Source organism: Gadus chalcogrammus, unplaced genomic scaffold (assembly GCF_026213295.1).
Source record: "Gadus chalcogrammus isolate NIFS_2021 unplaced genomic scaffold, NIFS_Gcha_1.0 GACHA071, whole genome shotgun sequence".
Lineage (NCBI taxonomy): Eukaryota > Metazoa > Chordata > Actinopteri > Gadiformes > Gadidae > Gadus > Gadus chalcogrammus.
The window spans coordinates 79,222-93,283 of record NW_026613506.1 but is presented as its reverse complement, the minus strand read 5'-3'; the positions used below and the strand labels follow the sequence as shown (position 1 = coordinate 93,283).

Sequence of the window (14,062 nt, the reverse complement as noted above, 5' to 3'; positions counted from 1 at the left end):
GGCCCCTGGGCACGTGGACTCCGCAGGCCCCCCCCCCCCTTCCAACGTAGACGCACCCAGAATGCACACAAACTTATTGGCGATAATAAGTCATTGGCCTATACCTGCAACTCAGCAGGATTTGTAGCACAGGAAGGGCAACCTCACATAATTATTACAAATAAATGCATCTTTATTTAACCAAAACAGGATAAAAAATATATATATTTGATGCAATTTATGGCGATTTGAACGAATTTCGAATGCACCACTTTCAACCACAAATAAAAACGACTTAAAGCAACTCAATACGAACAGTTCCTCACATTAATTGACAGTAATGCATTTCACCTATGAAATGCCTTTTTTCCGGGCTCTGTTCCGTGCGAAATCCTCCACGATATCATCAAAGTCCAGTGCATTGGTAAGGTCGCTCTCAATTGCCATGAGAGAAAGTGCCTTGAGGCGTTTTTGTGACATTTTCGTCCTCAGTTCATTTTTTATCCTGGACAGAAGAGAGAATGACCGCTCCCCTTCGCAATTACTGATGGGCAGATTCAGAAAAAGCCGTAGCGCTACATACACATTTGGAAACATAGATTGCAGTCCACAATCGAGTATAATTCGTAGCAGTCCTTTCGGGGTTGCATCATCTCCAGGCTTGTTAAATGATCTGAACTGAATAAATTCATTGCTTCAACCTTCAACGCTCCACTTAGAGTTCGCCGTTGCTCCATGTTTAAATGACAGTGACTTGTTCGTGACCGGTATCGAATTCACAAACTGAAATAGTGCCCCCTGTTGATCTTTTATTAATTTATTTACTCAGTAGTAATAGGCCTACTATTACTGTTTTCGCTTGAATTTTTGTGTTTCTCTACTGATTGCCTCGACAATGCAACATTAAAAGTTACTAAAGGTGGGGCCCAGGGCCCCACTGTTGGTAACTTGTGGGGCCCTGGACCCCACTGTTAGTAACTTGTGGGGCGGCTCAGTCTACTTCAGTTACTAACAGTGGGGCCCTGGACCCCACTGTTAGTAACTTGTGGTGCCCTGGGCCCCACTGTAATGCCGCGTTTCCACTGCAGGGTGCGGAGCGGATCGGATCGCAAAGGTGCGGTAGGGAGGGGGCGGTATAGCCCAGCTCAGTTCCGAGGTCGCGTTTCCACTGCCGACAGTACCCTTGGTGGTAGGCCGGATGTCGATCGCCGCGGCAGCTACGTAAACATCGTAAACAACGTCTTCCTCCCCAAGAATGCAGACGAACGTCTCCACCTCCTTTTTCGCCCAAGCAAGCTTTTTACGCGACATGTTAATTGTAAAGAATAATACCTCGAGGCTACTGTTTGTTTGTTTTTATCCCCGCGTCACCCGGAAGTGACGATTCTGTCGACCAATCAACGGAGGGGGGGTGTAGCTAGAATTTCACGGGACCCTTTCAGGCGTCTGGTCTCGTTTTGGGTACCGCAACGGAGGAGTCCCGAGAATGGGTCCGGAACGGGTACGGCAAAGTCCGGGTCACGCCCACTTTTGGCGGTGGAAACGCGACCCGACCCGCACCTTTGCGATCCGATCCGTTCCGCACCCTGCAGTGGAAACGCGCCATTAGTAACTTGTGGGGCCCTGGGCCCCACTGTTAGTAACTTGTGGGGCCCTGGGCCCCACTGTTAGTAACTTGTGGGGCCCTGGGCCCCACTGTTAGTAACTTGTGGGGCCCTGGACCCCACTGTTAGTAACTTGTGGGGCCCTGGACCCCACTGTTAGTAACTTGTGGGGCGGCTCAGGGGGGCCCTTGGCCCTTGGGCCCCTGGGCATATGCCCAGGCAGCTAACGTGTATGGTTGACCATCCTGGATTGGAGCCGGACTGCCTAAATGTTTACTCTATTCAGAATGCCAGCCAAATATATAGAGCCGACTATGGTCCTCTAAATTTGAGAAGAATACACAAGTAAGTTGTGCATTGTTACAGAATTTAATAAAATAAATGAAGTTGTTCTCAATCTTGTGCCTAATTTTGTCAAGATGTATTTATATCCGAGCTAAAAAAAACAACTTAAATAGTTGCAGAACAAACCAGCCATAGTAATATTTATTTTTCATAGCACAAAGCAATGATGAATCTGCAAGACTTAATCTCTGAATCAATTGTTCAGTCGCTACAGGTATCTCTCCTATCGTTCCTTTGTAAGCTGAGGCTGGGGCCTCCTGGGACGCAGTACCCGGGTTGTCATTCCAGCTTGTGTGGTCCTGCGTATCCGCTCTGAGTTTCCTGCTGAGGAAGGCCACTATGTCGTTTTTAAACGTCCCCCCGTTTGAACCTTGATACGAGGCTGCTGATGACCACTACCTTGTCAGGCTTCTCATACTGTGCCGTTAGGGGCTCTGGAACAGGGATCTCCAACAGGGCCTCTCTGTATGGCGTAGGGTTGGGAAAGACTTCCTCAAAAATGACATCCATGATGTCATCAACGTAACCTGTATCGTAAAACATGTTTTCTTTACAAATTGGTTGGGTCTTGTGTTACTGTGTTTTTGTATTTATTCGATTTTTCATCAAGAGAAAAACATTTTAGAAATCCAAAATATGTGTCGTTTGAATTGATTTGAACCCTTACCAAAGGTCTGCTGAGTTTTTTTTGGTTTAGCTCTGCACTCTCCCTTCCTAGCCATTGCAAAGGAGATTTTATAAATCGCTACTCCTTCCTTTGTTTCGGCCTGTGGTCGGTCCACATTGTGATTTGAATGCATAGCAGCCAGGTAGAGTCTGGAAGTACAAGACAAAACATGTTAATATTGACAGATATTTTAGGCTACAATTCCAAAAAGTATTTTGTAAAGAAACTTTCTTTAACCTGCACAGCATTCCAATAAAGGGAAAAACAACATTTTTGGGGGCAAAACGAAGAATAACCGCATGGAAAGCCTCCAAAGATGAAGTTTGGTGGTGGGGGCTCAGTTTTGCAACATCCCTAAGCGTCCTTTTATTGGTCAGCAACTTCTCCAACTTGGAGAAAGTTGGAGTTGCTGCAGACAATAAGAAAATATGATATTAGAAAACCATTACCCATACAGTAAAGAATACTACAACCATGTCCTCTGGTAAATTTCTGAAAGCCACTAAAGAACTGTAGTTGTTTGTTCACAGTTTTGACATTTAGCCTTTATATTGGTGAAATACCTGCTTGAAGCCATTTACTCCGGTCACTCGTCTGGCGGATCGCATGCTCGCACTTGGGGTAAAGAGGATCTTCATGTACATTGACATCTCGAACGTGGTTCAGGATCGAGGTCCACTTTGCGATTCTCTCTGGCCCGGAGGTTGAGCCTGCTGCAGTCCAGTATATGTGGTTGTTGATGCTCTTCATCCACTTCTTGAGTTTCTCACCGTCTTTCTGCATACTGATTGCCAACAGCTTATTTGAAATACCTACAATGAGAGCAAAGTACTTTCCACTTAGTTAAGATACTCATAAACTGATTCCAGAAACACAATTTTAAAATGAAGGACCACCAAATGGGAGCTTTACGCAAGCTTCAAAACATCAGGTCCTTCTCACCAAAAGGATATCACTAACAAATCAAAGAAAGGAAAAGGCTGGAGAAACATACCTTTTGCAAAGTGCCAGACATCGTAGTAATGGGTTATGTTTCTCTCCCTGAGGAACTTCTGTACTTGAGGATGACGATCAGTGACAATGCAGTCAAGGTGGACGCCACGCGACTCCAGTAAGGCTAGACTCCTCTTCAGTCCCTCCTTCTCCATATGGGTGCTACCACCAACTTCGTTGCTCTGTTAACACAGAAAAAATATATATTGATAGAATATGCATGTCAGACTTTGAAATTACAACCAATAACCCCTTTACAATATCCATTTTGACAACTCACCTGGACCAACTGAATGTCCACAATGGTGTTAGTATGGAGATCCATCATTGTGTAACTCCCATACTTTGCAGAGTGACCTATTTTTGTTCAAATAGGGAAATTAGTGTAGTAATCACCCTCCAATACTTTGGTATTATGTCTGACTTTATTTAGGTCATTTCTTTTAACTTCAAACAATATTGAACACCTGTATAAAATGCACTATTTCAGTTAGGTATCAATACCTGGAGATTCAGCTCTCATGTCACCACCAAGTATCACTATTTCCTCCTGACTTAACCACTGCAGATTCAAATCATTTAGGACTTTCCACTGGTGAATAACTGCTGGTTCAATGAAACTTTTGGCATGGCGGCGAAATGCTTCATACCGAAACAACTAGCTTCATTGCCTTGAAGACCTTTTGGTGTGGAGGGATAAATAATGCATATAATTAGATCTATATTGAAGCAATTCACAGTCACACATTTACAGTTGCACATCTTTTACCTTTTCGATTTTTAGGAAAGATGCACCACTCAGGTACACAGCGGCAGAAAGGTGCAGGTTTCCAGCTGGCGTGCTCCCAAGGATAGGCTGGCTATTCCAGCGTCTTCCGGATGTGCAATGGGGGCACTGCTGCTTCACAGACAGGAATGTCCCCAGCCTTTGGGTTGTAACTTCACATGCCCCCGTGCAGACTGGACATGCATTAAACAACTCCATGATGCAGCTCTCGTACACCATGTATTTCTTGCCTCTTGCGTGTGTTGCAGTGGATGAATCTTCTCTATATCAAACCACAAAGAAAGGGAAACGCTTTGTGTTAAACTGATTGAGCTTTCATCTGGACTGTACCTTAAACCATCACCCTGTTTTCAGCTAGTTTAATTATTTGTATGCATGTAACAGGGTTGTTATATCTTTTAAATTATAATTACACAATTGCCTTTGTTTTTCTTTCTATTACCTGAAGTTTAGCTTTCCATGCCGCCTTATGCTCTATTTGATTTTGTTCTTTGTTTTGGCTCCACCTCCTTCTGTACTCCCGCCCACATTCCAGAGAACCCCATAAGTTTCCCGCGCCCCCTGCCCTCTTCCCTTTGTTCCGATACCCTTGGGAAGAGGTGTGTACATTTATTTTGTGATCAAATCTTTGACCATCTTATAGTTTATCATTATTTATATTAGTTATTTTGATTATACATTGTTTAATTGGAAGTCTGGGGTATATATCTATCCATAGTTATTAGATAGATTTCAGTGTTTTGGGGAACTTTGTGTTTTGTTGCGATGTCCTAGCATGCACCTGACCCTCGTGTAGTCATGCTAGTTCCCCTTCCCCCCCTGTGTGTTTCGTAGAGGAGTTGGAGTAAGGGCACAAGTGCTAAGAGGAAGCTATTTGTACATGTGTGTATTCAGGTATGTCTTTTATTTCAAAAAATGTTGTTATAATATTGTATGTAGTCGCCCTTTGTTCCGATACCCTTGGGAAGAGAGGAGTTGGAGTAAGGGCACAAGTGCTAAGAGGAAGCTATTTGTACATGTGTGTATTCAGATCGAATAAATGGACGTCGGAGTGCCCGAGTCCGGACAGATCGTGGGTCACGTCATTCCTTAAAAAAAAGAAACACAACGCAGATTCAGCCGGTCACACTTGGTGCCGTTTGACCCGTCGGATCGCCGACCATCATCGCTTGCCTGGTCGCCGGGGTGCGCCCGCCGCTCGGCCCTATCTCCATCGTCTCCTCACCGTATTCGCCGCTGTCTGCCCTGCCCCGCCCCCTGCTGTTATAAGCGCTGAGTGCGCATGAGGTACTAGGTAGTCGTTAAGAGTGCTTAAAGGGGAAGTAAATACTGCGCTATTTTGCTATAGTTGGGTGCGTAAGAAATAAATGATTATATATATATATATATATTTTTTTTTTATGCCTTCTTTTTTACATTGGGGTTATTCTTTGGAAGTGTATTTTCGTGTTTAGTCTCTCTTACTGTGTGTATCTGGGAAGGTTCTTTGTGATTGTAGAGGTTTTTATTTTTTTATTTTGTTTAGTGTTTTGTGCAGTTGTTTTAGTCCCCAAGACTATTATTTTCTGTTCAATTTTTTTTTGTTAAGAGGGTCAAATTTCTCGTTCTTTAAGATGTCCAGTTGGGATTCTTTCAGTGCAGATATTTTGGCTGGTCAGGGCCCTGTTGGGCGTAACGTCACTTTTGGGTTGGGGAGGGGCCAGAGGGTCACTCCATTTGGTTTTGGGAGGGGTAGGCCGGTAGCCCCTGGTAATCAAGAGTACTCTGTTGACCATTCAGAGTTTAGTTTACCAGTAGGTCCCGCCGCCAGCTCTACACCCATGGCACCCATAGCCCCTCAGCCTACCCAGGTTGTTACCATAGTCATTGGGTGGCCTTGTAGCTGATTTGGCCAAACAGATAGGCGATAGCATTATAGCCAGCCTCAACACCATGCACCAGCCCAGTAGTACTCTGCCCCAGTCCCCGAGCCACCAATCCCTTGGCATTACTGATCCATCACAGCTGAAGGTGATTGTGCAGTCAGACCCTAAAGCTCCACCATTCTTCAGGGGTGACCACAAGGATACATTCTCCATTCATGAATGGGAGGACATGATGAAGTGTTATCTGGGTAGGATGAAGTGCAATACGCGCACTGAAGTGGTTGATCTGATTATGGCAAGACTGACTGGTAAAGCGAGAGACGTGGTGAAGGTATCTCTACGCAGCCACCCTGAGTTGGACTCTAGTGAATTCCCAACAGCTGTATTTGACATTCTAAAGCGCAATTTCAGTGAGCTTACGTTCTCAAGCCTCCCTATGAAAGACTTTTACAGCACTGCCCCGAGGGCTGGTGAGGACATGATGGATTACTGGATCCGCCTTAACAAGGCTGTTGATGTCGCTGATGAGTGCCTCCGTAGGCGTGGAAAGGGCGTTGAGGACCCTAGTACTGAGGTGGTCATGATGTTCATTACCCACTGCTCTGACCCCGGTCTCGCCATGTTGTTTAAGTTGAAGTCCCCTGAACTATGGACCGCAGCGGAGGTTCAGGAGACACTGGATAATCACATGACGAATCTGAGAAGAAATGCAGCTCATGCCCAACATGCAGTGAATGTGTCAGTGTGCAGCCAGAGCCCTGTGGCTGTGTCTTCTCATCATCCCCAGCATGGTGAACCACATCAGGCCCCTTCAGTGATACACCAATCACTGCCTCATCCTGTCTCTATCGCTCCTGTCTCTGCCCATTGCCAGCCTCAGCCAGCCCACATGATAATGAACCCGTCCCAGTCCCCTCCTGTGTCCCCCCTCTATCCTGCCCCGGCTACTGTCCCTGTTCCCGTCACTGCCAGTCCCTCTGGTGTTGAGCTTGGTCCTCAGCAGGTGATCGCTATGTTTGACAGAGTCCTCTCTATGTGTACCGCTTCTCTTGCCACTGGTCAGAGGGGTCCTCGTCAGAACGCCCGCTCACAGAATCAGCAGAGTTCTCAGAGCCAGCCAACGTAGAGAGAGGGATAGCGTGGGCAGTGATGGAGTCACCCTCATTGGAGAACGAGATTTGAAATCTGTCTATGTAAATAGTTGCAGCCAGCTTCCTGAAGACAAGACGGTCATAATGGTAGGGTCGCAGAGAGTGGACAGAGCTAGTGAGTTGTTTTATGCTCCATGTCTATATTGAAAGGAATGTTAGATTCAGGCAGCATGTCATGCACGCTTAATGAGGAGGCAGAATCCAAACTGAGAGCTGCCGGTGTTCTCCCTTGTTCTTATCCTGGGCCTGGTAATGTGGTGCTGATCGGTTGTGGTGGCCTCACTACAAGGCCAAAGTGTATCTACGATCTGGATGTTGAGGTCTATGGATTTAAGTTCATTGTGCCGACATTCGTTGTTCGTGGACATGGAGATGAGTTCATCCTTGGGAGCAATGTAATCAGACCTATCAAACAGGAGATGAAGTCCACTGAGAGGTACTGGGAGCTCATCTTCTCCAGTAGCAGTGACCCAGAGTGTGAGCAGTTCCTCCAGCTCCTGAGCTGCGTTTCACGGTGGTCGGCCCTGAGCTGCCAAGTAAGATAGGCACAGTGAGGCTGAGGCAGGCTGTCACTCTCCTTCCTCAGCAAGAATATGTGGTCTGGGGGAAGTTGCCGAGCAACGGTCCTGTGTCCCCAGGGAGCACTGTGGTCGTGGAGCCCAGCTCGGCGCGGTCAACCCCAAAGAAAATTCTGGTGGGGCGTCTCGTGACACCCATGTGGGGGGATCGTTGGGTTCCTGTCAAGGTCCTGAACCCCACACACAGCCCTGTGACGCTCCGCCGCAATGCCAAGCTGGCTGACGTCTCTCCCTGTCTGGCTGTTGAGGATCTGCCCATCACTCAAGGTCTGTGCGAGACACAGTCTGATGTCTCTGGTTCTCCTACTCCTTCGAAATCCATGCTTGATCCTGTGCAGCTGCTGAAGGATCATGGGTTAGCAGACATAGACATTAGTGGCTGTGTCTGCTGATTGTAAGAAGGAGCTGGCTGAGCTGTTGTTAAAATTTCAGGATGTCTTTTCCAAGGGGAAGCTAGACTGTGGGGAGGCAAAAGACTTCGTCAACCGTATCCACCTTTCTGACGACCGCCCCTTCCGACTGCCCTACCGTAGAGTCCCTCCTGCTCATTACCACCACCTGAGAGAAGTACTGTCTGAGATGGAGATGAAAGGTATCATCAGCAAGTCTCTGAGTGAGTACGCCTCTCCACTAGTCATGGTGTGGAAGAAGAACGGGGACCTGAGAATCTGCACTGACTTTCGCTTGCTCAATGCAAAGACCGTCAGGGACGCCCACCCACTGCCCCATCAGGCTGACTGCCTTGCCGCCTTGGGGGGAATGCCTTATTCAGTACCATGGATCTGACATCAGGGTTCTATAACGTCCCTCTCCATGAGTCTGACAGGAGATTCACAGCCTTTACGACACCTCTGGGCTTGTATGAATACAATAGGCTCCCCCAGGGCCTGTGCAACAGTCCAGCGTCCTTCATGCGGATGATGCTTAGCATCTTCGGGGACCTGAACTTCTCCAGCCTCCTTTGTTACCTGGATGACCTGTTAGTAGTTGCTCCCTCTGAAGGCGAGGCCCTGAGTCATCTGGGGGAGGTCTTCTCCCGGCTGAGGGCCAACAATCTGAAGCTGGCTCAAAAGAAGTGTCACTTTCTAAGGAGGTCTGTGAAATTTCTTGGCCATATGGTGGACAGCAGTGGCGTCTCAGTTGACCAGGAGAAAGTCAGAGTTATCTCTGGTTTCAGTAGGGAAGATCTGATGAAAGCTGATGGCTGCACACCATCACAGAAGAGGGTGAGATCTTTCCTCAGAATGGTCTTGTCCTACCAACACTTCATCCCTGGGTGTTCCTCCATCGCAAAGCCCCTCTTTGCCCTGACAGCGGGCCAGAAACGCAAGGGGAGTGGCACTGGTGGTACCAGGAGAGCTGGCACCTTCCGTGTGCTCACTCCACAGGACTGGACCCCTGTCTGTGAGAAGGCGTTTGATGATTTGAAGAGGGTGCTCCTCAATTGTGTGGTGTTGGCTCATCCAGATTTCGATAGGCCATTCATCCTCTCCACCGATGCTTCATTGGATGGCCTAGGTGCAGTCCTTTCGCAAGTTCCTGCTGGCCAGGAGAAGGCCAGGCCCATAGCGTTTGCCAGCAAGTCCCTCAGTCGCTGCCAAGCAAATTATCCTGCCCATCGAATATAATTCTTGGCTCTGAAGTGGTCTGTGTGTGACAAGTTCAGCCACTGGCTCAAAGGACACAAGTTCACTGTCTGGACTGATAACAATCCTCTCACGTTCATCATGACCAAGCCGAATCTAGACGCCTGCGAGCAGCGCTGGGTCTCTAAGCTTGCACCATACTCTTTAGAGATCAAACATGTTCCAGGGAGACTGAATGTGGTGGCTGATGCCCTCAGCAGGGACCCCTTTGTGAAGCCTCTGAGCCAACGTCTTCTGTCTGAGCCATACTCCGGGCTGCTGGAACAGGTGTGTGAAGTGGAGGAGGGATGTGTACAGGACTCATTCTGCCTGACATGTCAGCCTCAATCATTAGGGAGCGTTGCTCCTTGTGCGGCCGTCGATGTGTCCATGTCAGAGGATGACGTCTCCTCTCTCCTCTCCTCTTGTGATGACTGGGACTCAGCACCGAGGCAGAGGGCTGCTTCTATGAGTGACCGCTTGAGCTCGTTGATCCTTCCTGGCCAGGATTTGTTCTCCTCTCTCTCACTGGCAGACCTGCAAAACCATCAGCAGCAGGATTCGGTCGTTTCGAGAGTATTCTGCTATGTAGATAGGAAGCAGAGACCCTCCAGGCGTGAACGCTGCAATGAGAGCCAGTGTACTCTTCGGGTTCTGAAACAGTGGGAAAAGCTCACTATACTGCATGGAGTCCTCTACAGGGTTACCAGGGATCCACTGACAAAACACAAGAGGTTCAAATACATCCTGCCTGAGTCCCTGAAGTCACAGGCATTGTCTGGTGTTCATGACCTGGCTGGTCACCAGGGTCAGCCTCGTTCTCTCTCTCTCGCCCGTCAAAGATTCTTCTGGTGTGATATGGAGAAGGATGTACGCGATCATGTCCGTAACTGCCACAGATGTGTTCTCAGCAAAACCCCGGAGCCCGCAGCAAGAGCCCCTCTGGAGAGCATTAAGACCACTGCCCCTCTAGAGCTTGTTTGCATTGACTTCTGGTCAGCCGAGGATAGTAACAACAAGTCTGTGGATGTGCTAGTGGTCACTGACCATTTTACCAAATTAGCACATGCTTTCCCCTGCAAGGACCAGACGGCGAGGAAGGTGGCGAAGAAGCTCTGGGACAACTTCTTCTGTGTCTACGGCTTCCCTCAGCGTCTCAACTCTGACCAGGGTGCGAACTTTGAGAGCGAGCTCATCGCTGAGCTTCTGGAGCTGGCTGGTGTCAACAAGTCTCGGGCCTCCCCCTACCATCCCATGGGGAACGGCGGCACAGAGAGGTTCAACCGCACTCTGGGCAACATGCTACGGTCTCTCCCTCCCAGATCCAAACAGAAGTGGCCCCAAATGGTCCAGACGATGACGTTTGTCTATAATTGCACAGCACATGAGACAACTGGCTTTGCGCCATTCTATTTGATGTTTGGGAGGGTCCCTCGGCTGCCGGTTGACCTCCTATTCAAGAATGTCCTCCGTGACGAGACAGTCTGTGACTATGATGCCTATGTGAAGTCTCTGGCGAGCGACCTCCACTCTGCTATGCTCCTGGCTCATAAGAATTCTGCTATTGAGCAGAAACACCAGTCTGACCAGTATAACAAAAGGTCAAGGGTCTGCCTCTCTCCGTCGGTGACCAGGTTCTTGTAGCAAACAAGGGTGGCAGAGGGAAGCGTAAGCTTGCTGACAAATGGGAGCCGGTTGTTCACACGGTTGTGGGCTCCAAGCCTTCTCTCCACGTCTATAAGATCAGGGATCGAGTCGGGCATGAGAGGGTGGTGCACCGGAATCTCCTGCTCCAGGTCAGCTCCCTGCCCTCTTCCCTTTGTTCCGATACCCTTGGGAAGAGGTGTGTACATTTATTTTGTGATCAAATCTTTGACCATCTTATAGTTTATCATTATTTATATTAGTTATTTTGATTATACATTGTTTAATTGGAAGTCTGGGGTGTATATCTATCCATAGTTATTAGATAGATTTCATTGTTTTGGGGAACTTTGTGTTTTGTTGCGATGTCCTAGCATACACCTGACCCTCGTGTAGTCATGCTAGTTCCCCTTCCCCCCCGGTGTGTTTCGTAGAGGAGTTGGAGTAAGGGCACAAGTGCTAAGAGGAAGCTATTTGTACATGTGTGTATTCAGGTATGTCTTTTATTTCTTTTATTTCAACAATTTTTGTTATAATATTGTATGTAGTCGCCCTTTTTGTTCCGATACCCTTGGGAAGAGATTCAGCAACGAATAAATGGACGTCGGAGTGCCCGAGTCCGGACAGATCGTGGGTCACGTCATTCATTAAAAAAAAGAAACACAACGCAGATTCAGCCGGTCACACTTGATAGACAGCAAAGTTAGCTAGTTTAGATCGACTTCAACGTGGCCGGCGCCCCTGACTTGGAGGAGGGCTTTATTTCGAATTACCAATAACTAGCCTAGCCCAAATCATTGACGTTCAGACGCATTTAAATGGGTGCTGGCAGTGACAAGTATATCACACAATTAAACGAGGATAAACGCTATGTATTTTTGTTGATTAATTTCGTGTTGATAAAAGTTGATCAATAGTTGGCAGATATATTGAAATGATTATTTCACGGAGGGGCGGCGCCCTAGCGCCCTCTATTGACCCACCGCCACTGGTTGATATATCTATCATTTGTTCACTGTATTAGCCTACCAAATAATAATAATAATAATAATACATTTTATTTATAATGCACTTTATATTCAAGAATCTCAAAGTGCTTCAGAGAAAAAAATACCAAAAAAACTATTAAAAAGGGGGAACCTCAAAGAAAGTTTAGCTAAATGCTCTTTTAAAGAGATGGGTTTTGAGGTTCCGTTTAAAAAGAGCTGTTGTCTGTGGAGCCCTCAGGTGGTCAGGGAGGGCGTTCCATAGTCTAGGGGCAGCAGCAGAAAAGGCCCGATCACCCATGGTGCACAGCTTCGTATGTCGGGTTTGGAGGGTGTGAGTGGATCCTGAACGGAGTGTACGTGAGTCAAACAAATCACAGGCCTCTTCAACGGTTTAAATCAGACATCCTTTTTTTCTCACTTCCATTGAAGGAAGGTGAATAGTAATTATTATTGGAAGATTGAAGCATAATTATCAATAATTAATTCAAAATGTCACTGAATCCGGGGAAGGGGAACATCTTTGTGGTGCTGTGGTTCCCTCTGGTGGTCAGTAACGGGACCTCAGCTCATCCGTTGCATCCTACGTTATGCATAACAGCATATCAAATATAATTCACCAACATGTTGGACTGCTTCTATTCTATCCAGACAAAACCAGTCTTCTCAGCACTGCATATCCGATTTTATTTGAATTTCTACAGGATAAATAAATAAATACATACAAATGTAGTAATATAACAATGACGTCAGATATAAGATACCTTACTGATGACAAATGGAAGTTAAATAATTCAGATAATAACATTATCTCTCTCAAACTTTTTTTTTTCTAAACATTTTTTGGGTAAAACCCTTCACTCATACAGACTATAAATGAATATAAATAAATACATAAAGTTGATAAGATAAACAATTAACCGTTCATGTGCCCTTTTAACATATAACAGCAAGAACCATGTTTGATTCAATTTGAATAACAGATGTCTGGGAACCATTTAGTTTCTTCACATGGTTGTTTGGGTGGAGACTCCTCTGTGAAGTTGTTGGTGTCTCTTGAGATGACCAGATCGACTAAATGTTTTCCCACACTTCTGACAGTGGTATGGTTTCTCTCCCGTGTGGATGCGCTGGTGATTCTTCAGATCACCAGAGTGACTAAATGTTTTCCCACACTGTTTACAGTGGTATGGTTTCTCTCCTGTATGGATGCGCTGGTGTCTCTCCAGATGACCAGATTGACTAAATGTTTTCCCACACTGTTTACAGTGGTATGGTTTCTCTCCTGTGTGGATGCGCTGGTGTTTCTTCAGATCACCAGACTGACTAAATGTTTTCCCACACTGTTTACAGTGGTATGGTTTCTCTCCTGTGTGGATGCGCTGGTGTACCGTCAGATCACTAGATTGTCTAAATGTTTTCCCACACTGTTTACAGTGGTATGGTTTCTCTCCCATGTGGATGCGCTGGTGTCTCTTCAGACTACGAGGGCGACTAAAGGTTTTACTGCACTTCTCACATCTGTGGCGTCCGGCTCCTTCTGCTGGAATCTCGCTCGTGCTTTGGACGGTTCCCGGGGAGGCTCCGATCGGTTCTTGATAGGAGGCTGCGACGTATGGGAGGAGACTAGGCTCCACCTTGATTTCTCCAGTCCTCAGCAGTCGGCCGTACAGGTCGACATGGCTCCTCTTCATTTGTTTGTGGAGGAAGATCTGAGACTTGTAGGAGTACGGACACTCGGGACAGGGGAAAGCCTGTGCTGGTGTCAGCTGGGATTTCCCTCCTAGGAGAAAGAGAGTCATATTTATTTTATTTTTGAGAGTGCTGCTGATGGCTGG

At 46.9% G+C, this 14,062-nt stretch overlaps 2 protein-coding genes across 2 annotated transcripts; both read right to left on the bottom strand.

The window, feature by feature from the left end:
- Positions 1–2,276: 2,276 nt before the first annotated feature.
- On the bottom strand, positions 2,277–4,083 carry LOC130378308 (uncharacterized). The gene is made up of 4 exons (XM_056585102.1): positions 3,869–4,083; positions 3,590–3,770; positions 3,159–3,407; positions 2,277–2,455 (listed from the first exon to the last, which is right to left on the bottom strand). The coding sequence occupies exons 1-4, from the start codon at positions 3,914–3,916 to the stop codon at positions 2,277–2,279; spliced, it is 657 nt and encodes a 218-aa protein (XP_056441077.1). The 5' UTR covers positions 3,917–4,083.
- A 9,048-nt stretch (positions 4,084–13,131) lies between these two features.
- On the bottom strand, positions 13,132–14,062 carry LOC130378315 (zinc finger protein 239-like). The gene has a single exon (XM_056585111.1). The coding sequence runs from the start codon at positions 14,024–14,026 to the stop codon at positions 13,232–13,234; it is 795 nt and encodes a 264-aa protein (XP_056441086.1). The 5' UTR covers positions 14,027–14,062; the 3' UTR covers positions 13,132–13,231.